Source organism: Salmo trutta, chromosome 31 (genome assembly GCF_901001165.1).
Source record: "Salmo trutta chromosome 31, fSalTru1.1, whole genome shotgun sequence".
In the NCBI taxonomy this organism is placed as follows: Eukaryota; Metazoa; Chordata; class Actinopteri; order Salmoniformes; family Salmonidae; genus Salmo; species Salmo trutta.
Window position 1 is genome coordinate 33,572,978 of NC_042987.1, and position 25,820 is coordinate 33,598,797.

The window sequence follows — 25,820 nt, forward strand, 5'->3', positions numbered from 1 at the left end:
ATCTGAATTTTGTGACAGTAACATTTTTCCAATTTTATCACTTGTCTGCTGTTATAAAATCTTTCATCTTTTTTTGTTTCTTTGTTTGTTTGTTTCTCTCTCTCTGAGTATGTAGGTTATAGACATGTTGTGTATTTCATTATGTTTCCTTACTGTCGGACTCAGACAGTCGACATGCTTTGTCAGCAGTGTTGTAGTAAGCGGTTGCGTAGTTCGCACTGTGGTATTTTTTTGGTTACATTTATCCTGTATTATGTTTTAAATAATCCAATGTGATGCACAAATTTTCACTTAAATATGTCAGGTATTTTTGCCGGGAAATGTTAGCCCACTTTTACTAATGCGCAGCCACACAGTTATCCCTGTCTACGCTGCTGCCCCAAGCTCTCACTATCTTTTATCCACTTTAATCCACTGGGGAGTTTGCTAATCATTTCTAAATGTATGTAACCACAGCAGCAGAACCGGTTATTGAGCATACAGTAATATGTTTTGCCAGCAGGGATAACTGGTGAGAATAGCAATAAAAAGTAGATGAGCGAGGCTAACAAAGTTATTTATTCAATAGAGAAAATATAGAGCGGATGTTTGTCAAAGTTATTTGATGTTTTTATGGGTTAGCATTGGCTCAACGTGATCTACAATCTACAGTAGCAGAGGTGCACAGTTTTACAAAAGCAGAATTAATACAGTTATGCAGGAAACGTATACTGTTACATGTCCACAACACATCCATACATCGTTTATATACATACATAGAAAATATTTTGGGCCTTGTGATATGTGATGTATCATTGAACCTATATTGTGGGCCTTGCGATATGTGATGTATCATTGAACCTATATTGTGGGCCTTGTGATATGTGATGTATCATTGAACCTATATTGTGGGCCTTGCGATATGTGATGTATCATTGAACCTATATTGTGGGCCTTGCGATATGTGATGTATCATTGAACCTATATTGTGGGCCTTGGATATGTGATGTGTCATTCATCAGGTCCAAAACATTTAAGCATATATATCTGTGTAGTATGTCCATGTTTTTGTATCAGTATGTGTTTACCTGTGCAAGTGCATCAGTGTGATGTCTAGCAGTCTCTGTGAGATGTAGATGTGTATGTGTGAGTGTGTGTGTTTGCCTGTACAGGGTCTCTGGTTCCTCTTGGGGCAGTGCTGGCCCAGTTTCCAACAGTGGCAGTCGTGTGTGTATATGTGGTGAAGAGTTGTGTATGGTGTGTGGTGTGTGGTGTGTGGTGTGTATTGTGTGTGGTGTGTATGGTGTGTATGGTGTGTGTGTTTATATGTAGAGTGTGTTGTATGTGGTGTGTATTGCGTGTGTGTGTGTGTGTGTGTGTGTGTGTGTGTGTGTGTGTGTGTGTGTGTGTGTGTGTGTGTGTGTGTGTGTGTGTGTGTGTGTGTGTGGAGTGTGTAGTACATGTGGTGTGTGTATGGTCTGTGTGGTGGGTATGTGGTTAAGTGGTGTGTGTGTGTGTATGTGGGTGTGTTGAAGCGGTATGTGTGTGTGTGTGCGTGTGCGTGTGTGTGTGTGTTGAAGTGGTATGTGTGTGTGTGTGTGTGCGTGTGTCTGTGAAGTGTGTGTGTGTGTGAAGTGTGTGGGGTGTGTGTTGTATGCGGTGTGTGTGTGTGTGTGTGTGTGTGTGTGTGTGTGTGTGTGTGTGTGTGTGTGGGGTGTGTATGTGAAGTGTGTGGGGTGTGTGTTGTATGCGGTGTGTGTGCGTGTGTGTGTGTGTGTGTGTGTGTGTGTGTGTGTGTGTGTGTGTGTGTGTGTGTATGTGAAGTGTGTGGGGTGTGTGTTGTATGCGGTGTGTGTGTGTATGTGGGGTGTGTATGTGAAGTGTGTGGGGTGTGTGTTGTATGCGGTGTGTGTGTGTGTGTGTGTGTGTGTGTGTGTGTGTGTGTGTGTGTGTGTGTGTGTGTGTGTGTGTGTGAAGTGTGTGGGGTGTGTGTTGTATGTGGTGTGTGTGTGTGGTGTGTATGGTGTGTGTGTGTTTGTCTAGGTCTTCTTGGGGCAGTGTGGGCCCAGTCTCCAGCAGTGGCAGATGGTGTTGAAGAGGCGACAGCGGCAGGAGGCACAGGGGTCACAGCAGGGGGTGTGAGGGGCACAGCTATCCATCAGACGACCACACCGCCGGGCAGGGGCTGCAGGCTCATGTTTCTGAAACTTCACCCACAGGGAAAAATATGTTGGAACGCCAAATATCAGTCATTGAGAAAAATATTATTTACATACTGAATCACCTAACATCACCCATAGACAAATACATACTGAAACACCCAACATCACCCATAGACAAATACATACTAAATCACAAGATATTTTGAAAGTAGGACCTGTATTGCGAGGATGCTCTGGCTCTGGTATAAAGAGCAAGTTTCTGGGAGTTCTTCAGTTTAGAGCTCGGTGCCTCACTTTCTGCTCATAGGATTTAACTTTCTGTTTTATTTGTCCGCATGACTGTAATATTGAAGTCACAGTGTCCATTGAAGTCACAGTGTCCATTGAAGTCACAGTGTAATATTGAAGTCACAGTGTCCATTGAAGTCACAGTGTAATACTGAAGTCACAGTGTAATACTGAAGTCACAGTGTAATACTGAAGTCACAGTGTAATACTGAAGTCACAGTGTCCATGAATGTAATACTGAAGTCACAGTGTTCACGAACGTAACATTGAAGTCACAGTGTCCATGGATTCCTTCTTTACCTTTTACCTTACATTTGTGTCAGCAGTGGGATTTGAAGCCACACCTCTTGTGCCTTGCTCTCTGCTCTTTGACCTTTTATTTGACTTGTCCCCTAAAGGATGTTATAACACACTGATTAAACCTGGAATCTAAGTTGCAGAAAAAGTATTCAGACCCTTTACTTAGTACTTAGTTGAAGCACCTTTGGCAGCGATTTCAGACTCAATTATTCTTGGGTATGACGATACAATCTCGGCACACCTGTATTTGGGGAGTTTCTAAAAGTTTTCTCTGCAGATCCTCTCAAACTTTGTCAGGTTGGATGGGGAGCGTCATTGCACAGCTATTTTCAGGTCTCTCCAGAGATGTTATATCGGGTTCAAGTGACCAGACGGAAGCCACTCCTCAGTAAAAGGCACATGACAGCCCGCTTGGAGTTTGCCAAAAGGGCCACTCAAGGACATTCAGAGACTTTCAGAGACTTGTCCCAAAGCCATTCCTGCATTGTCTTTTCTGTGTGCTTAGGGTCGTTGACCTGTTGGAAAGTGAACCTTTGCCCCAGTCTGAGGACCTGAATGCTCTGGAGCAGGTTTTCATCAAGGATCTCTCTGTACTTTGCTCCGTTCATCTTTCCCTCGATCCTGACTAGTCTCCCAGTCCCTGTTGCTAACAAACATCCCCATTGCATGATGCTGCCACCTCCATGCTTCACTGTAGGGATGGTGCCAGGTATCCTCCAGACATGACGCTTGGCATTCAGGCCAAAGAGTTGAATCTTGGTTTCATCAGACCAGAAAATCTTGTTTCTCATGGTCTGAAAGTCTTTAGGTGCCTTTTGGCAAACTCCAAGCGGGCTGTCATGTGCCTTTTACTGAGGAGTGGCTTCCGTCTGGTCACTCTACTATAAAGGCCTGATTGGTGGAGTGCTGCAGAGATGAATTTACTTCTGGAAGGTTCTCCCCTTACTCCACAGAGGAATTCTGGAGCTCTGTCAGAGTGACCACCGGGTTCTTGGTCACCTCCCTGACCATGGCCCTTCTCCCTCGATTGCTGTTTGGCCCAGCGGCCAACTCTAGGAAGAGTCTTGGTGGTTCCAAACATCTTCCATTTAAGAATGATGGAGGCCACTGTGTTCTTAGGGACCTCCAATGCTGCAGAAATGTTTTGGTACCCTTCCCCAGATCTGTGCCTTGACACAATCCTGTCTCGGAGCTCTATGGACAATTCCTTCGACCTCATGGCTTGGTTTTTGCTCTGAAATGCACTGTCAACTGTGGGACCTTATACAGACAGATGTGTGCCTTTCCAAATCATGTCTCATCAATAGAATTTACATCAGCTGGACTCCAATCAAGTTGTAGAAACATCTCAAAGATGATCAATGGAAACAGGATGCACCTGAGCTAAATTGAGTCTCATAGCAAAGGGTCTGAATACTTATGTAAATAAGGTATTTCTGTTTTTTTATTTGGAATATATTTTCAAACATTTCTATAAACCTATTTTCGCTTTGTCATTATGGGGTATTGTGTGTAGTGTATTTAGATCTGTGTGCTCGAGAGGAATCGGATGAGTGCTAACGGTCTCTTTACACTAGGAAGCGGCATTGTGCAGTGAAACATTGTAAGCCATTCGCTATCAACAAAAGGAAAGTGAGAAAAGAGTAGTGGGCAGGGGACAGTCGAGCGATGTAAGCATGGGCAAGGGAGTTGAACATGACGGGATTAATGTTGGGGAAAGCTGAACTTTATTCAAATCCTCTGTGATATCGCGATGCCAGTGACCAATCGAAGCTCACAATAGCATCCAAACTGAGAATGGCTGTTGATACGTAGCACTACCTAGCATGCTTGCTAGCTTGCTTGTTAGCACCCACATGAGGGCGAGGCTAGAGTGGCTATACGAGTGCCTTCAGAAAGTATTCATACCCACTGACTTATTCCACATTTTGTTGTGTTACAGCCTGAATTAAAATTTGATTAAATATTATTTTGTATTCTCACCCATCTACACACAATACCACATAATGACAAAGTGAAGAAAAACAATTAAGACATTTTTGAAAATGAAATACAGAAATATCTAATTTACATAAGTATTCACACCCCTTGGTCAATACATGTTACAATCAACTTAAAGATAATTGTATGTGTGAGGTACAGAGTCATTCAAAAATCATGTTAAACACTATTATTGCACACAGAGTGAGTCAATGCAACTTATTATGTGACTTGTTAAGCACATTTTTACTCCTGAACTTATTTAGGTTTGCCATAACAAAGGGGTTGAATACTTACTGACTCAAGACATTTCAGCTTAACATTTTTAATTCATTTGTACAATTTCGAAAAACATAATTCCACTTTGACATTATGGGGTATTGTGTGTAGGCCAGTGACAATACATTTCAATTTAATACATTTTAAATTCAGGCTGTAACACAAGAATATTTTTGAAAAAGTCTAGGGGTGTGAATACCTCCTGAAGGCATTGTATAGTGTAAATGCCCTGTAAACCATGTTTGTGTGTGCTGTGAAGGAGGGAAGATGGTGATTTTTCTGACGTCAAGCAAAGTCACCTGATATTAAGTGATTTAATGACACAGCCAACCACCGGATGGAGCCAAAGACACGTTTATTCGACAGAGGTTCTTTAGAGGCTCCTAAATTTTTTACGGACATTTCAGATTGATTAGTATCAGGTTTATTAATTCCTACAGTAATTCTTCCACTTCTGTTCCTAGACAGCTGGTCTTCATACAACCTCTTTAAGCATGATTTAGTACATTGTTCCTGCTATAGTTTTAAGGAGATAAATGTACAACTTACTGCAACGTGGTGCTGTCCCTGATGTGGCAAAATCCGTCTCCTGGCAAACAGTCTTCCGGGTTTCCCTTGGCTCCAAACTATAGTTCATAGAAATATAAAACAAGGATTTATGATTAGATTTCCCCGAATGATAGGTTCAACTTAAGTCTACACCTTCAATGGTTCTAGGACACTTTTCATTTCCACTTTTTTTTTTAAATGGGCTGGTGTGCAGAAATGCCAGGGACAATTTCTGGTCCCAGTCCGACCCTGTGTGAATCCATAATATGAAGTACATTTGTAATTCAGGTGAACTATCCCTTGAAGAACACAACCTTTTACTATAAATGTCTTAATTACAAAATAGTGCCATCATAGAGAGCTCATCTGATGCAGTACATATATAGCATCAGGGGGTGGAGGCTAGCTGAAAAATATCTACTTTGCAGACCAACCTTGTGATGAATGGTACTTGTTGTACTGCCAGAATATTGTATGTACAATTACAGTTTGTTATTCTTTGTGATAAGAAACCGTACACAACTAATATTATGCATCTTAATATTTACATATCATGAGAATTGCCAAAAAGCCTAAAGCACAGAGAGGACTAGAGATGGCCATCTGGGTTTTGTCATCTTAATTACAAATTAATCGAATATTTGTGTGCACTTCTTGCTAAAGTAAACCAACCTTGATTCATAAACTTAATGGATACTTTGTCCCCTGAAGGCTTTCAAAGCAGTAACTGGTTTTAGAGACTTCAAAGCAGTAACTGGTTTTAGAGACTTCATCTCTTTTACACAAACTCAGATGCAATAACTCATATGATGGCTTAAAGTCAGTTGATTTCGATTATAATTTTAGTAATAAAAAGGTTATACAAAAGTATTACATTTCCACATGTTATGCACAGCAATTAAAATTGTATTTGGCGACATGCGTGGGAATTGCGTGTGGTTTAACTGGTCAACTGACATAATTGTATAGGTCATGACTAATGATAAGTAAATTGTAAGCTTTTGGTTAAAATCTTGTCAACATTATTTTTTACGATGAAATAATAAAAATTGTTCGCCATAGTTCCTTAATCCAAAACGCAAACCATAGTCCTATGAAGCAATCTGTCAGTAATGGCAAATATACCATTAATTTATGTGCAAAAGGTGTGATCTTTTCTCTCAGCAACAAGCGCGCGCAACCCAGCTTAATCAAAACAGAAAACATGCAAAATAGCTTCACCTGAATCATTTTCATGCTGTATATGCGCATCCCTCTTCAGGTCTTCGGCGAAACATAACGGAATAGACACCGAAAGGAGACAAACCCAGAGAAAATGTTTTCCCAACATCTCCACTTCCAATCTTGTAACCTGAATCCGGGTAAATAATAATGTAATGGGCTGCAGAACTGTTCAGGTGAGAGCACACTATTAAATGTGACACGTTGGGATAGGCTACTTACAGGTTACTTTTTATCCACTCTGGGGAAATGAATATATTTGTTTATTTTAAATGTCTTAATATGGTAGCATATCAAAATCGCAGCTCAGAATGTTCTCGCTCTTGTGAATGGGTTGTCATAAAATGGGTGGTTAAGTGTAGTCAAATCTTCCACGCCCACAATTTCTTTCAGACTCTGAAGTAGCCTTCTGTTGACCTACCCAATTTGTGTTGAATTATGGTTTCCGTCCATACATTCCCCCCAACTAAGTCAAACAGTAACAAGCTCCCGCCGATACTATAGCAAAGTGGCACTGTCCGGTAGCAGTTATTTATGTGTAGTTGTAAAGGCCGATGTGATCGTGTAATGCATTGTCAACTGAGATCTACATCTTGATTGATTATGCGCTGTTGCGCTCAGCTGCACTGCGGCCCTCCATGTAGAGGTAAAGGGACATCTTTCTAACGGTTTAATATGTTATTTACTGGCACAGGACGGAACCCACATGCAGGTGTGTTCGAAACATTGATATGGTATTTGGGCCTCGGGTTGGCCTGAATGCGACATCAAGAAACCGGATGTTAAGGACATTAAAGTCCCTCTCCCACGCTTATTACTTGCCTAGGGACATGTGAGGTGAATTGGCGCGCAGACAGCAGACAGCCTTCCGAAGTTCTTTCCCGAACACCAGACATTCCTCTCTAGGAGCCTATGTACACAATCTGCACATTGTTATTCTTTGATGTTGAGATGTGGAAGTTGAAATGGTGCTGGAATAGTGGAGGCAGCTCCTGTTTTCTTTGTGATTTGCGTTAACTCTCCATGGTTCTAAATCAATAGTTGTTTAGTGGTCCGAAAATGTCCAAAACATTAACTTGCTTGACCATGCTGTAGGTAATGTAACTGTCTGGTACAGGCAATATGCTTTGTGGGAATAAAGCGGACAGAGGTTACTATCTGGTTTGTGATAAAATAAAGGTATGGTTGATTTTTTTCTTCTTATTGTCTCGGCCTTTAGGCCTATATATCACGGTAGCAAGGCAAATGAAATAACAGTTTATAGAGCAAACAGCACTATTATCACAACACATAGGTTGTAATATGCCATTTTTCTGTCTTCCTCAGTGATTTTACCCACACACCGCTAATGGCCTCAACAGACCTAGGAGGCTCATAGTTCTCACCCCCATCCATAGACTTACACAGTAATTATGACTGACTTCTGGAGGACGTCCTCCAAGAGCTCTTGCAGCATGAACTGAAATGTTATCCATCCAATCAAAGGATCAGAGAATGAATCTAGTACTGAAAGCATAAGATACAGCTAGCTAGCACTGCAGTGCATAACCTGTGGTGAGTAGTTGACTCAAAGAGAGAGACAAACAATAGTTGAACAGTTTTGGAAAAAAAGGAGAATTAGCAGAGAGAGAGAGAGAGAGATACTGTAGCTATATTTCATTGTAATTTTTTTCTCACTTTCCTTTAACTAGTTAATGCAGCTAATTTAGCCTACTCAACAACCTGACTCAAACAGAGAAGAATGCTATTTATGTTAGCTAGCTGGCTAAGGCAATCCAACATACTAACTCTTCCGAGTCAAGGTAAACTTTCGGTTTGATTCATTTATTGTCACCATTGAAACTTCTAAACTGCTTGCTGTACACTGTATTGCGTAATTGCACACATGGATTGGATTGTGGCTTTACTAACGGGTTAGCTCTAGTAGCTATGTTGACTATGATGTTAGCTAATATGGTGTGTTTATCAGTTAGCGGATATGGTATGAAGTTTTGGCTTTGAGAGTTTTTTTCCGCCTGATCACAGACAGCTGTTGTGTTGTGCACTGAAGTCCACAAGCAAAGGGACAATGTGAGAGAAGGAGAGCGGGTACAGTAAACAGGGCATTCGGAAAGTATTCGGAGCCCTTGACTTTTTCCACATTTTGTTATTTTACAGTGTTATTCTAAAATAGATGAAATAGTTTTTTCCCCTCATCAATCTACACACAATACCCCATAATGACAAAGCAAAAACAAGTTTTTCATTTTTTTGCAAATGTATTAAAAATAAACAATTAAATATCACATTTACTTAAGTATTCAAACCCTTTAATCAGTACTCTGTTGAAATACGTTTGGCAGCGATTACAGACTTGAGTCTCCTTGGGTATGAGTTTCTCCCATTCTTCAAATCAAATCAAATTTTATTAGTCACTTGCGCTGAATACAACAGGTGTAGACCTTACAGTGAAAGGCTTACTTACAAGCCCCTAACCAACAAAATGCAGCTTAAGAAAATAAGAATAAGAAATAAAATTAACAAGTAATTAAAGAGCAGCAGTAAAATAACAATGGCGAGACTATATACAGTGGGTACCGGTACAGAGTCAATGTGCGGGGGCACCAGTTAGTCGAGGTAATTGAGGTAATATGTACATGTAGGTAGAGTTATTAAAGTGACTATGCATAGATAATAACAGAGAGCAGCAGCAGGGGGGTTGGCAGGCAATGCAAATAGTCTGATTAAGACATTAAGATGTTCGGGAGTCTTATGGCTTGGTGGTAGAAGCTGTTTAGAAGCCTCTTGGACCTAGACTTGGCTCTCCGGTACCACTTGCCATGTGGTAGCAGAGAGAGCAGTCTATGACTAGGGTGGCTGGAGTCTTTGACAATTTTTAGGGCCTTCCTCTGACACCGCCTGGTATAGAGGTCCTGGATAACAGGAAGCTTGGCCCCAGTGATGTACTGGGCCGTACGCTCTACTCTCTGTAGTGCCTTGCGGTTGGAGGCCGAGCAGTTTCCATACCAGGCAGTGATGCAACTAGTCAGGATGCACCTCCCTCTGCAACTGGATTGAGGAAGTCCTCAATCCAGTTGCAGAGGGAGGTGTTTAGTCCCAGGGTCCTTATCTTATTGATGAACTTTGAGGGCACTATGGTGTTGAACGCTGAGCTGTAGTCAATGAATAGCATTCTCACATAGGTGTTCCTTTTGTCCAGGTGGGAAAGGGCGGTATGCAAATTGGAGTGGGTCGATGGTTTCTGGGATAATGGTGTTTATGTGAACCATGACCAGCCTTTCTAAGCACTTCATGGCTACAGACGTGAGTGCTACGGGTCGGTAGTCATTTAGGCAGGTTACCTTAGTGTTCATGGGCATGGGGACTATGGTGGTCTGCTTAAAACATGTTGGTATTACAGACTCGGACAGGAGAGGTTGAAAATGTCAATGAAGACACTTGCCAGTTGGTCAGTGCATGCACGGAGTACACATCCTGGTAATCCGTCTGGCCCTGTGGCCTTGTGAATGTTGACCTGTTTAAAGGTCTTACTCTGCAGAGAGCGTGATCACACAGTTGTCCGGAACAGCTGGTGCTCTCATGCATGTTTCAGTGTTATTTGCCTCGAAGCGAGCATAGAAGCAGTTTAGCTCATCTGGTAGGCTCTACACCTGTTGTATTCAGCGCATGTGACAAATACAATTTGATTTGATTTGATTCCAAGCTATCTATGCTAATGTTGCTATTTTGTAGAAAACCCTTGTTGATACTAGCCAGATGGGCACAGCTAGATAATTACATCCTAGAAAAAAAGGTTCCAACACAGTTTTTTTGTGGAGGGATAGGGTTATACCAAGAACCATTTTGATCAGAAGAACCCTTTTTGGAAGACAGGGGTTCTTTGTAAGGCAAAGGGTTCTACTTTAAATCTTTAATATCCTAAGAACCGTTTTTTGAAGAAAGGGTTCTTTGATGATTCTTTGGAAGGCAAAAATAATTATTTGGAAGTGAAGAACGGTTCTACATAGAGCCATATACAGTTGAAGTCGGAAGTTTACATAAACCTTAGCCAAATACATTTAAACTCAGTTTTTCACAATTCCTGACATTTAATCCTAGTAAAAATGCCCTGTTTTAGGTCAGTTAGGATCACAAATTTATTTTAAGAATGTGAAATGTCAGAATAACAGTAGAGAGAACGATTTATTTCAGCTTTTATTTCTTTCATCACATTCCCAGTGGGTCAGAAGTTTACATACACTCAACTAGTTTTTGGTAGCATTGCCTTTAAATGATTTAACTTGGGTCAAACATTTCGGGTAGCCTTCCGTAAGCTTCCCACAATAAGTTGGGTGAATTTTGGCCCATTCCTCCTGGCAGAGCTGGTGTAACTGAGTCAGGTTTGTAGGCCTCCTTGCTCACACGTGCTTTTTCAGTTCTGCCCACAAATTTTCTATGGGATTGAGGTCAGGGCTTTGTAATGGCCACTCCAATACCTTGACTTTGTTGTCCTTAAGTCATTTTGCCACAACTTTGGAAGTATGCTTGGGGTCATTGTCCATTTGGAAGACCCATTTGAGACCCAGCTTTTACTTCCTGATTGATGTCTTGAGATGTTGCTTCAATATATACACATTATTTCCCTTCCTCATAATGCAATCTATTTTGTGAAGTGCACCAGTCTCTCCTGCAGTGAGGCACCACCACAACATGATGCTGCCACCCCCATGCTTCACAGTTGGGATGGTGTTCTTCGGCTTGCAAGCCTCCCCCTTTTTCCTTCAAGCATAACGATGGTCATTATGGCCAAACAGTTCTATTTTTGTTTCATCAGACCAGAGGACATTTTTCCAAAAAGTACGATCTTTGTCCCCATGTGCAGTTGCAAACCGTAGTCTGGATTTTTTTAATGGAGGTTTTGGAGCAGTGGATTCTTCTTTGCTGAGTGGCCTTTCAGGTTATGTCGATATAGGACTTGTTTTACTGTGGATATAGATACTTTTGTACCTGTGTCCTCCAGCATCTTCACAAGGTGCTTTGCTGTTGTTCTGGGATTGATTTGCACTTTTCGCACCAAAGTACGTTCATCTCTAGGAGACAGAACACATCTCCTTCCTGAGCGGTATGATGGCTGCGTGGTCCCATGGTGTTTATACTTGCGTACTATTGTTTGTACAGATGAACGTGGTACCTTCAGGCATTTGGAAATTGCTCAGAAGGATGAACCAGACTTGTGGAGGTCTCACATTTTTTTTCTGAGGTCTTGGCTGATTTCTTTTGATTTTCCCATGATGTCAAGCAAAGAGACACTGAGTTTGAAGGTAGGCCTTGAAATACATCCACAGGTACACCTCCAATTGACTCAAATTATGTCAATTAGCCTATCAGAAGCTTCTAAAGCCATGACATCATTTTCTGGAATTTTCCAAGCTGTTTAAAGGCACAGTCAACTTAGTGTATGTAAACTTCTGACCCACTGGAATTGTAATACAGTGAGTTAGAAGTGAAATAATCTGTCTGTAAACAATTGTTGAAAAAACTACTTGTGTCATGCACAAAGTAGATGTCCTAACCGACTTGCCAAAACAATAGTTTGTTATCAAGAAATGTGTGGAGTGGTTGAAAAACAAGTTTTAATGACTCCAACCTAAGTGTATGTAACCTTCCGACTTCAACTGTATAATATTTCCCAGCATGCTCTATTGCAGGGAACTTTTCAGAATTATTTGTTTTACTCTAATATCAGTGTTTTTGAATGTACATTGATTGGTTGTTTCATTTTATGCTATACAAAGATAAATAACATACAGTTTTCTAAACTAATCCGTTTTGTTAGTAATTGGATTTATTGCACCCTATACTGAGATGGTTGTTCCAGTTTAGATGATTGAGGTAGTCTCAGTATTCAATCATCCCTGCCCTGGCAGTCATTCTGAATGGAGGTTGTGGGTGAGAACAATTCCACTTGTTAGATATCCTAACTCTGGTTGGATTCAAATAAGAATTACTAGGGATGCACGATATATGGGTAAACTTCACGACTGACATTTGGACCAGCGATGTCAGCCCCATGAGCATGCTGAGTCTGATAGCAGTGGGTCAACAAGGTTTTCGTACTGAGGAAAGCCTGGAAAATGGGGACATACGTAAATGCCAACAAAATATATTTTTAGTCAGTGTGGTGTGTGTGTGTAATCTATATTTAAGTAGGCAAGTCAGTTAAGAACAAATTCTTATTTACAATGACGGCCTACCCCGGCCAAACCCGGACGACGCTGGGCCAATTGTGTGCCGCCCTATGGGACTCCCCATCACGGCCGGATGTGATACAGCCTGGATTCGAACCAGGGACTGTAGTGACACCTCTTGCACTGAGATGCAGTGCCTTAGACCGCTGCGTCCATGTGTGTGTGTTAACTATTTAACTGTACTATAATGCTTAAAAGGTCGCAACATTTTTTAATCGGTGCATCCCTAGGAATTACACATCACTTTGCAAGCCAGCATAATGTGACTTGTAGGCCTGATGTGGCCTGTAAACCAGGAGATTCCTAACACCACTTTGTTATGAAGTTTTGCACCAAAAAAATGATCTTAAAAAATGTTTTCCTCTTGTCATTATGGGGTATTGTGTGTAGATTGATTTTAGACTAAGGCTGTAACGTAAAAAAAATTGAAAAAAATCAGGGGGTCTGAATACTTTCCGAATGCACTGTAAATGTCACATTAGGAATAAGATTAATGAAATCAATAGCTTGCTAAAATCGGATAACAATCATATAGTCAAATGGCTACCAAGACTATTTGCATTGCCCCCCCTCCCCTCCCCTCTCCACACCACTGCCACTCTCTGTCATCTATGCATAGTCACTTTAATTAACTGTACCTACATGTATATACTACCTCAACTAACCGGTGCCCCTGCACATTGACTCTGTACCGGCACCCTCGTATATATTGTTATTTTTTTACTGCTGCTCTTTAATTACTTGTTACTTTTATCTCTTATTCTTATCTGTATTTTTTGAAGCTGCACTGTTGGTTAGGGGCTCGTAAGTAAGCATTTCACTGTAAGGTCTACACCTGTTGTATTCAGCACATGTGACTAATAGCATTTGATTTGATATACTGTCCATCTCTGAAACTCACTTAGATAATACCTTTGATGATACAGCAGTAGCAATACAAGGATATAACATCCACAAAAAAGACAGGCATGCCTATGGGGGAGGTGCTGGGGTATATGTTCAGAGACATATTCCTGCAAAGTAGGGATGCACAATATATCGGTGAACATATCGGAATCGTCCGATCTTAGCTAAAAATGCCAACATCGGCATTGGCCCGTTGTCTAGTTTAATGCCGATGTGCAAAACTGATGTCAAAGCTGACGTGCATACCCATATAACGTAGTTAGACGTACAATTTTGCGCTACACATGCCATACAGCATTCTTAACCTAGCCCACAATGTCTGCTGTGTGGATCGAGCAGTCAACACGTCGAGCAGTCATTTGAAAGAGTAAGAAAATTTCAGCGAGACAACTCAAAGGCGAAATCCATTAACGCCAAGATAATGTAATTAATTGCCCTTGACAATCAACCGTTCTCTATCGTGGGTGATGTTGGCTTTCGCAATTGGTCGAGCACCGGTATACACTACCAAGTGCACTATTTTTCAGTTGTTGCCCGACCGGAGTTACACAGTAATAGCATCACTGCTATTAGCTTCATGACATACTATGAAACACCGTTTGGGTCTTTGCGTGTCAAAAAAGATACACGTCAAATAACACCATTTGACAATAACACTATTTCAGACTTTAAATAAGCTTTTAATTTGACACGTTACCTAGCACAGTTCTATTATATAATTTTGTGTGTACTGAATTTGCACGTGCAAGCCAGGCAACCATTACTATCAGTAGCACTGTCAAGCTGTACAAGTTACACCAGCCACGAACGGTGTCTTTACAATACCGCGTTGGTAATAAAGCATTATTTGTTTGACCGCAACTTCTGAGGTAGCTAGCTAGCTTTAGCTTGGTACCTAGCTAGCACCAATACAACCAGCCTGAAAACAATGACCAGTAGAAACTGCAGTCATTTCATTATTCTTAGCAATGATTTAGGAATCCTTGTGAGTAGGTATTAGCTAGGTAGTCACTTGTTGTTCGCCTATTGATATTGAACTTCCGTTCATGAAAATAAATAGCTAGCCAGCGACTTAACCCTGTTGCCCAAAGCTAACGTTATAAGCAGCCAGCTAGCTTCACCTGGCTAGTGAGGCTCGACCGGACCGGGTTATGGGTTGTGAAGCTAGCCATAACAAGGATTAGGAACAATAGTGGAATTTGCGGTTTGCCTTCAAAATTAAAGTACCTCTTTGAAAGTAATGCAGATGGTTAAAATTGGTGGAATCATGCCATATTTAGACTAGATCATGTTAAACAAGGTTGGAATGTGAAGCAATGAAATGGGGTATCAGTCGACTCGCTGACACCCACAGAACACAACTGTGAAGAGTTTATGCAAATATTAGTGTTGTAACTCTTATCGCGGGACTGCGACCGTGTGAAATCACCTCCCCAGTCAGCCTATTGTGTGTATTGACATTCATATTGCACTATACAGCTTTACCTAAGGATTGGGGATCAATGAAATAGGTATCAGCCTACTCAATAACCAACATATTTTTTCCCAACGTCCTCCTCAGAGTTATCAGACTCCAAAACATCCACGTAATATTGTTTTTCCTCGGGAATAGTGTTCAATACACATAGGTTGACAATAAATGTGGCTCAATTCACAGTTGTTTCAGAGTCCTGCAATAAGAGCTACGATGCTAATGTTCTCTGGGTGTCACTAAGTAGACTGATACCCCATGTCATTTTGCGGCCTGAAACAGATTGTTATTTTGGAATGTTTTTTGGGATGAACATTGTTTGCATCCATGAGCAGGCTAGCTTTTTTTATGACCAGTACTCTAGGTGCACGAGACAACTTTACCAGCATCATAGCATACGTATCGATGGATCGTTGTGACATATGAAATACGAGTGATAGTTTAATCAATGTGTAATGACTATGTAAAAAATGTATGAACGTGTTCAATTATTATGTGACGTGCAGTCATATTCAGGTCCTGATTGGTCAACAAGTTTATTTGACACGTCAAATAGTGTTATTTGACGGGTATCTTTTTTGACATGCAAAGACCCAAACGGCGTTCCATAGAAATCCTGGTTGAGAATGAAACGACTGAACAAATGAACAACAAAACAGCACAGCAAGTAAGTGAAAGAAATAGGTTTTGATTATGTTTTACTGGTAATGGGGACATACGTAAATGCCAACAAAATAACTTTTTGGTCAGTGTGGTGTGTCTGTGTGTAACCTGACGGCCTACCCCAGCCAAACCCGGACGACGCTGGGCCAATTGTGCGCCGCCCTATGGGACTCCCAATCACGGCCAGATGTGATACAGCCTGGATTCAAACCAGGGACTGTAGTGACGCCTTGCACTGAGATGCAGTGTCTTAGACCGCTGCGTCCATATGTGTGTGTTAACTAATTAACTGTACTAGAATGCTTAAAAGGCCGCAAAAAAATGTAATATCGGTTATCGGTATTGTTTTTTTTTTGGCAAGGAAAATATCAGATATCGGTATCAGCCAAAAATGTCATATCGGTGTGAAGCGTAGAGAGGATCTCATATCAAATATCGTTGAAGTGTTGTGGTTGCATGTTCACATGCCTCATCTAAAGCCTCTTCTTTTGGGGTGCTGCTATAGGCCACCAAGTGCTAACAGTCAGTATTTGGATAATATGTGTGAAATGCTTGATAGTATATGTGTTGTCAATAGAGAGGTATATTTTCTGGCTGACCTGAACATTGACTGGTTAGCATCTAGCTGTCCTCTCAATAAGAAGCTTCTAACTGTGACTGATGTAATATGTCTGTAATATGACACAGGTTATCACTCAACCAACTGACCTGCATACCAATAGTGTTGGACCTGTGACATCCACCTGTATTGATCATATCTTCACTAATGCTGCAGAGCTTTGCTCCAAATCAATATCAGTTCCCGTTGGCAGAAGTGACCATAACATTGTGGAAATAACACGGAAAGCCAAAGTGCCAAAGGTTGGGCCTAAAGTAATTTCTAAGAGATCATACAAAATATCTTATTTGTTGAAGGTGTAAAACGTGTGATGTGTATGAGGAAGTGAATCCAAATGCAGCACTGGAAAATTTTGTTAAAGTATTCATGGCAATTGTTGACAAGCATGCACCTGTTAATTCCTTAACTGTAACAACTGTTAGAGCCCTCTGGGTTGATGACGAATGTAATAATGGCTCTGGAGGAAATGGCTACCGTTTTACGGTCCCCTAACCAATTGTGCTATTGTTTGTGTTTTTGTTGCGTTATTTGAAACTTATTTTCAACCTAATGTGTCTGCCTCTGTTTCTTATGACTGAAAAGAGCTTCTAGATATCAGGACAGCGATTACTCACCTCGTACTGGAAGAAGATTTTTTTTTTTTTAACGAGTCGGATGCAAAGGATTTACTTCAGACACCCGACAAGGCCCTCATTCCCGTCAATCGCATGAAAAAGATATGGCAATATGGGGGACGTCTGTAGCCATGAAGTGCTTTGAAAGGCTGGTCATAGCTCACATCACCACCATTATCCGAGAAACCATCGACCCACTCCAATTTGCATACCGCCCCGACAGATCTACAGATGATGCAATCTCTATTGCACTCCACACTGCCCTTTCCCACCTGGACAAAAGGAACACCTATGTGAGAATGCTATTCATTGACTACAGCTCAGCGTTCAACACCATAGTGCCCTCAAAGCTCATCACTAAGCTAAGGACCCTGGAACTAAACACCTCCCTCTGCAACTGGATCCTGGACTTCCTGACGGGCCGCCCCCAGGTGGTGAGGGTAGGTAACAACACATCCGCCATGCTGAACCTCAACATGGGAGCCCCCCAGGGGTTCGTGCTCAATCCCCTCCTGTACTCCCTGTTCACTCATTACTGCATGGCCAGGCACGACTCCAACACCATCATTAAGTTTGCCGGTGACACAACAGTGGTAGGCCTGATCACCGACAACGATAAGACGGCCTATAGGGAGGAGGTCAGAGAACTGGCCGTGTGGTGCCAGGACTAGAACCTCTCCCTCAATGTGATCAAGACAAAGGAGATGATTGTGGACTAGAGGAAAAGGAGGAACGAGCACGCCCCCATTCTCATCGACGGGGCTGTAGTGGAGCAGGTTGAGAGCTTCAAGTTCCTTGGTGTCCACATCACCAACAAACTATCATGGTCCAAACACACCAAGGCAGTCATGAAGAGGGCACGACAAAGCCTATTCCCCCTCAGGAGACTGAAAAGATTTGGCATGGGTCCTCAGATCCTCAAAAAGTTATACAGCTGCACCATTGAGAGCATCCTGACTGGTTACATTACTTATGGCAACTACTCAGCCTCCGACCACAAGTCACTACAGAGGGAAGTGCGTACAACCCAGTACATCACTGGGGCCAAGCTTCCTGCCATCCAGGACCTCTATACCAGGCGGTGTCAGAGGAAGGCCCTAAAAATTATCAAAGACTCAAGCCACCCTAGTCATAGACTGTTCTCTCTGCTACCGCACGGCAAGAGGTACCAGAGCACCAAGTCTAGGTCCAAAAGACTTAACAGCTTCTACCCCCAGGCCATAAGACTCCTGAACAGCTAATCAAATGGCTACCCAGACGATTTGCATTGCTCCCCCCCCCCCCCCCCCCTTTACGCTGCTGCTACTCTCTGTTATTATCTATGCATAGTCACTTTAACTCTACCTACATGTACATATCACCTCATACCTCGACTAACCGGTGCCCCCGCACATTGACTCTGTACCGGTACCTGTTATATATTGCCTCGCTACTGTTATTTTTTTACTTAACACTTATTTTTCTTAAAACTGCATTGTTGGTTAAGGGTGTTACGTTCGTTGATTGAAGAATTAGACCAAGGTGCAGTGGTAAGCGTACATCTTTCTTTATTAGATAAACACCGAAACAAAACCAAAATAAATAGAAAACGTAACGTTCAGTAGGGCATACAGCACAGTACCAAAAACAAGATCCCACAAACTAAAGGTGGAAAAAGGCTGCCTAAGTATGATCCCCAATCAGAGACAACGACAGACAGCTGCCTCTGATTGAGAACCATACCCGGCCAACAAAGAAATAGAAAACATAGATTTCCCACCCTAGTCACACCCTGACCTAACCAACTAGAGAATAAAAGGGATCTCTAAGGTCAGGGCGTGACAAAGGGCTTGTAAGTAAGCATTTCACTGTTACGTCTACAACTGTTGTATTCGGCGCATGTGACAAAAACAATTTGATTTGATTTGAATTCATAAATTATATAGTTCAAAGAAATTATGCAAAAGAGGTGGCAAACAAGTCAGGCTGATCAGCTGATTGCTTGACATACTGTAAATTGAGTAATTATGTGACTAAACTTAACAAAAAAATAAATACATTATTTTACCAAACCAAGATAATTTACATTAAACAATGGAAAAAGACCTTGGTGTACCTTAAATGATATCATGGGCAGAAAACCCAATTCATCTCCATTGTTCATTGAAGTTGATGGGTCATTTATAACAAAACCTTTAGATATTGTCACGTCCTGACCAGTAAAGGGGTCATTTATAACAAAACCATTAGATATTTCCAATCATTTCAATGACTACTTCACTAGTAAAGTAGAACAATTCACAAGTGAAATGACAACATTGAACAGTGAAACATCATATTTTTGTATAAAATATCTAATACTGAAAGAGAAAGATTGCTGTTTTGAGTTGTTATCCATCAATAATGATAAGCCACCAGGTATAGACAACCTAGATGGTAAACTATTGAGAATGGTAGCAGACTGTATTACCACCAGGTATAGACAACCTAGATGGTAAACTATTGAGAATGGTAGCAGACTGTATTACCACCAGATATAGACAACCTAGATGGTAAACTATTGAGAATGGTAACAGACTGTATTACCACCAGGTATAGACAACCTAGATGGTAAACTATTGAGAATGGTAGCAGACTGTATTACCACCAGGTATAGACAACCTAGATGGTAAACTATTGAGAATGGTAACAGACTGTATTACCACCAGGTATAGACAACCTAGATGGTAAACTATGGAGAATGGTAGCAGACTGTATTACCACCAGGTATAGACAACCTAGATGGTAAACTATTGAGAATGGTAGCAGACTGTATTACCACCAGGTATAGACAACCTAGATGGTAAACTATGGAGAATGGTAGCAGACTGTATTACCACCAGGTATAGACAACCTAGATGGGAACCTATTGAGAATGGTAGCAGACTGTATTACCACCAGGTATAGACAACCTAGATGGTAAACTATTGAGACTGGACTCTATTGGCACCCCTATATGCTATATCTTTAACCAAAGCCTAAAGGAGTGTGTGCCCACAGGCGTGGAAGGAAGTTAAAGTAATTCTACTGCTTAAAAATAGTGAAGCACTCCGACTGTAACAGCCGCCCAATCAGTTTGCTGCCTTTTCTTAGTAAACTGATAGAGAGAATTGTGTTTGACCAAATACAATGCTATTTCTCAGAGAGCAAGTTAACTACTGTCTTTCAGCATGCATGTAGAGAAGGGCACTCAACTTGGACTGCACTGACTTAGATGACAGATGATTGGTTAAAATAAATGGATAATAAGCTCATAGTTGGAGCTGTATTGTTAGATTTCAATGCAGCCTTTAATGTTATGTTATGTCACATTCCATCACATGGTTGGAGAGTTATTTATCCAATAGAACCCAGAGAGTGTTCTTCAATGTACATTAGATATGTACAGTGCGGTGTACCTAAGGCCAGTTGCCTTGGGCTGTTACTCTTCTCTACAAATGATTTGCCACTGGTCTTACACAAAGCTAGAATGACAATGTATGCGGATGATTCCACACTCTACATGTCAGCACCCAAAGCCAGTGAGCTCACTGAAATGATAAATAAGGAGTTACAGTCAGTATCAGAATGGGTGATTAATAATAAACTGGTCTTAAATACAACTAAAAGTAAAAACATTGTATTTTGTTCAAAACATTGTCTAAGATCTAAACCTCAGCTGGAGATAAAGGGTGTGACCATTTAGCAAGTTCAAGAAGCTGAACTACAACATTGGATGGTCAATTAGGGCGGCACACAACTGACCCAGCGTCGTCCGGGTTTGGCCGGTGTAGGCCGTCATCGTAAATAAGAATTTGTTCTTAACTGACTTGCCTAGTTAAATAAAGGTTAAAGTCATATTGACAAAGTTGTTGTAAAGATGGGGAGGGGTGACACAAAAATCAACTGTACTAGTTGTTCAGGCACTGGTCTTGTCCCATCTTGATTACTGTCCCGTAACATGGTCAAGTGCGGCAAAGAAAGACCTAGCAAAGCTGCAGCTGGCTCAAAACAGAGCAGCACACCTTGCCCTTAACTGCACATACAGAACTAACATCAACAACATGCATGCCAGTCTTTCCTGGTTGAAGGTTGACGAGAGATTAATTGAAGATTGTCTGCATAAACAAATAACATTCAGCTCAGACATCCATACATACCCCACAAGACATGCCACCAGGGGTCTCTTCACAGTCCTCAAGTCAAAAACGAATTCACAGCAATGCACGGTATTATACAGAGCCATGATCACATGGAACTCCCATCTCCAATTACTCAAGCAAACAGCAAAATTACCTTTAAAAAAATACATCTCATGGAACGGCGGGGACTGTGAGGGGACACACACACACACACACAGACACACTTTAACACACACATTTTTTGTTGCTGTTGTATTGTTAGTATTCATTTTTAGTTGGATTGTTTGTATATTGTTGTATTTTAAATGTATGTGACTGTCCTTGTATATCAGTGTTTTGTTACTTGTCATGTTTTGTGTTTTTTTGTGGAACCCAGGAAGAATAGCTGCTACCTCTGCAAAGGCTAACAGGGATCCAAATAAACAAAGAAATTACCATTCAGAAGATCGATAGGAGCAGAACTTTTTATCTGAAGAGGCTGTGGACCCGATCAGCATGTTGCTCTGTCAAGCCAAAAAAACTATCATAGGCCTTACCTATACATCAATCATTGTGGATACACTTTATGTGAACTGTTATGTATTGAGTTACATGCCCAGCTACAAGTAGCTAATGGGGGTGTGGTTTCGGGGTCACAGTTGACGCTGTTGTGAAGTGATCTTACCCGACATGTGAATGTTATATTGATCCAAATTTCTTAGGAAAAACCAATAAAAGTTTGTCTTCAGCTGTCCTTTCTACTACTTGAGAGATGTTACTGCTCCAGCAGTTGATAAGTCTGGTGGGGCAGAAGCAGGAGTCATTTCAGTGGAGCTTCCGAGGGGAGGCTGTGAGTCAGCTGGGATGGCTTTATCTGGTTATAACAGAGACCAGCTGGTCGTAATCAGGTTACATGACGTCTTCGCAGCCAGAAAACCTGTTTACAACCAGAAAATGACATCAATAAGACATCATGTGCAATATTTTGCTTGCTGGGTTACTTGTGCAGGTTATAAAAGACCCACATCTTAGTTCATATTACAAGAATCAGACTGTAATTCAATCGTTGCACACAACGTTATTTCTGCACTGGGCTTTCAGAAGTGAGTTTTTCAAAGACTTTAAAAATAAGGTTCAAAAGCTCCGCAAAAGGACTCATGAGGCCAATGTATATAAAAAACTAACTGAAAACTGTAGGAATTACATTTTTATCTGAATTTCCCCCTCAGTCCAGATGTTCTTGAGCTCAGAGTCGACAGCTAACCATAACTGCCCTGCAGGGCCGGCGCCAGAACAAATCAGTTGGACAGGAATTTGATTTTTATGTTCCCGTGTTTTTCACGGGACCTCCTGTTGTTAATGGGTGTTAGGATAAAAACCATAGACCAGGGCACCCCAACTGGTGGCCCACGCGGGATGAATTTGGCTCGCAGGTGGTTTGTTTGTTTGTTTTTTTGTGGTTGGACAAATAATACACATGATCGTATACAAATGGAAGCAATGTTTGAGAAATTATTATATTTTAGACAAACATGTCTGTTTGGGCTTCTTACGGTCAATTGGCAGTCTACAAATGATTTGTAATTATGTTCCGGCCACCCGACCATCCACTCAAGAAAGAATTGTCCGTGGCTGAATCTAGTTGATGATCCCTGCTATAGAAGTTTGGAGAAGCTTACAATTTAACCTACCATGCCAGTTATGATTAAACTGCATGAACAAAAGTATGTGGACACCTGCTCGTCGAACATCTCATTCCAAAATAATGGGCATTAATATGGAGTTGATCCCCCCCTTTGCTGCTATAACAGCCTCCACTCTTCTGGGAAGGCTTTCTACTAGATGTTGGAACATTGCTGCAGGGACTTGCTTCCATTCAGCCACAAGAGCATTTGTGAGGTCGGGCACTGATGTTGGGTGATTAGGCCTGGTTCGCAGTTGGCGTTCCATTTCATCCCAGGTGTTAGACGGGGTTGAGATCAGGGCTCTGTGCAGACCAGTCAACTTTTTCCACACCAATCTCAACAAACCATTTCTGTATGGACCTCGCTTTGTGCATGGGGGCATTGTCATGCTGAAACAGGAAAGGGCCTTCGCCAAACTGTTTCCACAGTTGGAAGCACAGAATCGTCTAGAATGTCATTGTATGCTGTAGTGTTAAGATTTCCCTTCACTGGAAATAAGGGGCCCGAACCATGAAAAACAGCCCCAGATCATTATTCCTCCTCCACCATACTATACAGTTGGCACTATGCATTGGGGCAGGTAGTGTTTTCCTGGCATCCGCCAAACCCAGATTCGTCCATCGGACTGCCAGATGGGGAAGCGTGATTCATCACTCCAGAGAACGCGTTTCCACTACTCCAGAGTCCAATGGCGGCGAGCACTTCTTGTGCTGACTTTGCTTACAGAGATGATTTTTACACGCTACTCACTTCAGCACTCGGCGATCCCGTTCTATGAGCTTGTGTGGCCTACCACTTCGCGGTTGAGCCGTTGTTGCTCCTAGACGTTTCCACTTCACAATAACATAGCTTACAGTTGACCAGGGCAGCTTTAGCAGGGCAGAAATTTGACGAACTGACTTGTTGGAAAGGTGGCATCCTATGACGGTGCCACGTTGAACGTCACTGAGCTCGTTAGTAAGGCCATTCTACTGGCCGAGTTACAGTTTTTACTTACCTTTTTTTGAAAATCAATGGCAAGAGGGGAAAATGGTTGTCTAGCAATGATCAACAACCAATTTAACAGAGCTTGAAGAATTTTGAAAAGAATAATGGGCAAATGTTGCACAATCAAGGTGTGTAAAGCTCTTAGACTTACCCAGAAAGACTAACAGCTGTAATCACTACCAAAGGTGCTTCTACAAAGTATTGACTCAGGGGTGTGATTACTTATGGAAATTAGATATTTCTGTATTTAATTTTCAAGAAATGTGCAAACATTTCTAAAAACATGTTTTCACTTTGTCATGATGGGGTATTGTGTGTAGCTGAGTGAGAGAAAAAACATTTATTTAATCAGTTTTAAATTCAGGCTGTAACAAGAAAATGTGGAATAAGTCTAGGGGTATGAATGCTTTATGAGGGCATGGTAGCTATTGCCCAACATCTATCCTCCATGGCCTCCTCTCAGTCCTCACATACAAAACCGAACACAAATCTGACAATCAGGAATCTGATCTCCAGCAATGTGTAGTGTACAGTATAGGGCCGGAAAGCATGGGGAAGGGGAAGAACATAATTTACAGATGTAGGATCTTAATTTAATAACCCTGTTGTGGGAGAACTTTCCTGCAATGCAGAAATTGTAAAACATGTAATGTATTTGAGGTTTAAAAAAGCTGATGAAATGTGTAATTTCCACTTTAACATTTCAGATTTGCCCTAATGAAAAATATATCAACCAATACAAAAAGTCCATTAATTACAATCCATATAATAATTCACACTTCCTGTTGCTGCAGGATTATTTTCCTGCTGTAGGAAACTGGCTCAAATTAAGATCCTACATCTGTATATCCAGGACATTGTGTATCTTTTTCAGTTGAAACAGCAGGAAAGGAGTTCAACTGCATTCCGCTTAAAAAAATATATCCCCATTGCATTTGTACTATCAAAGTAGTTTTTCCTGTTCTTAAACCCATGCTGTGACTGCATGGGAAGCACATGGAGCTAGAAGCTTTAGGTATCTGTAAGATGGAATGATATTTGGAAAATAATATTAGGAAAATGGAAATACTAACAGGCTGTTTGTCCATTATAATTTACTTCACCTCATTTAAATGAGTGATTTAAATGTACCCTTTTTATTACCTAAAAATAAGCCCTGTGGATTTGGCCGTGAATATGTTCTTCATATGGTTTGTGGCGTATTCAGCTTACAGGTGTGTGTGGGGGGGGGGGGGGGGGGGGGGGGGGGCGATAAGTGAGGGGCCCAATATTCCTGAGGGCTATTATGTCAGTATCCGCTATTATGCCAAGGGTAACAGGTAGCCTAACAGTTAGTGTTGGCCCAGTAACCAAAGGTTCACTGGTTTAATTACTTGGCCCGAGAAGGTGAAAAATCTGTCTATATGCCCTTGAGCAAGGCACTTAATCTAAATTTGCTCCAAGGGTGCTGTAAAACAACACATTTCACTGCACCTATCTGTATGTGACAATAAAACATCTATTAGCGTTTGTGACAGAGCGGTTTCTGTTTTCTTCCCTCAAAATGTCCTACATCGAAGGCCCAGTGCTCTCAAAATTCAGTTTTTCCTGTGTTAGATATTTCTGTGTCAAATTATTCCTGTCCTCTTCCAAGAGATTTACTCAGAGCTCGAATGAGTCCACTTATGTGTGGTGGGAACTGAACATTAGATTCGTGACACTTCAGCCTAGGGTTGACTGGACGTGTTAACAGCACCACCTTGTGGTGAAACAAGGGACTTTATATTATTTCT

General features: G+C 41.4%; 1 protein-coding gene and 1 long non-coding RNA gene across 4 annotated transcripts; one reads left to right on the plus strand and one right to left on the minus strand.

Moving 5' to 3' along the window:
- Positions 1-1,928: 1,928 nt before the first annotated feature.
- Positions 1,929-22,168, minus strand: LOC115170048 (agouti-related protein). 3 transcript variants are annotated; one of them, XM_029726286.1, is made up of 4 exons: positions 6,981-7,208; positions 6,759-6,888; positions 5,538-5,614; positions 1,929-2,186 (listed from the first exon to the last, which is right to left on the minus strand). In XM_029726286.1, the coding sequence occupies exons 2-4, from the start codon at positions 6,865-6,867 to the stop codon at positions 2,019-2,021; spliced, it is 354 nt and encodes a 117-aa protein (XP_029582146.1). In that variant the 5' UTR covers positions 6,868-6,888; positions 6,981-7,208; the 3' UTR covers positions 1,929-2,018. The 3 variants fall into 3 exon arrangements, with proteins under 3 accessions (XP_029582146.1, XP_029582148.1, XP_029582147.1); XM_029726288.1 differs by lacking the exons at positions 6,759-6,888; positions 6,981-7,208 and adding an exon at positions 22,062-22,168; XM_029726287.1 differs by lacking the exon at positions 6,981-7,208 and having other exon boundaries at positions 6,759-6,967.
- LOC115170050 (uncharacterized) lies at positions 6,855-22,124 on the plus strand. Its single transcript, XR_003870965.1, has 2 exons — positions 6,855-6,934; positions 21,774-22,124. It is a non-coding gene; the product is annotated as an uncharacterized LOC115170050 (long non-coding RNA).
- Positions 22,169-25,820: the final 3,652 nt, after the last annotated feature.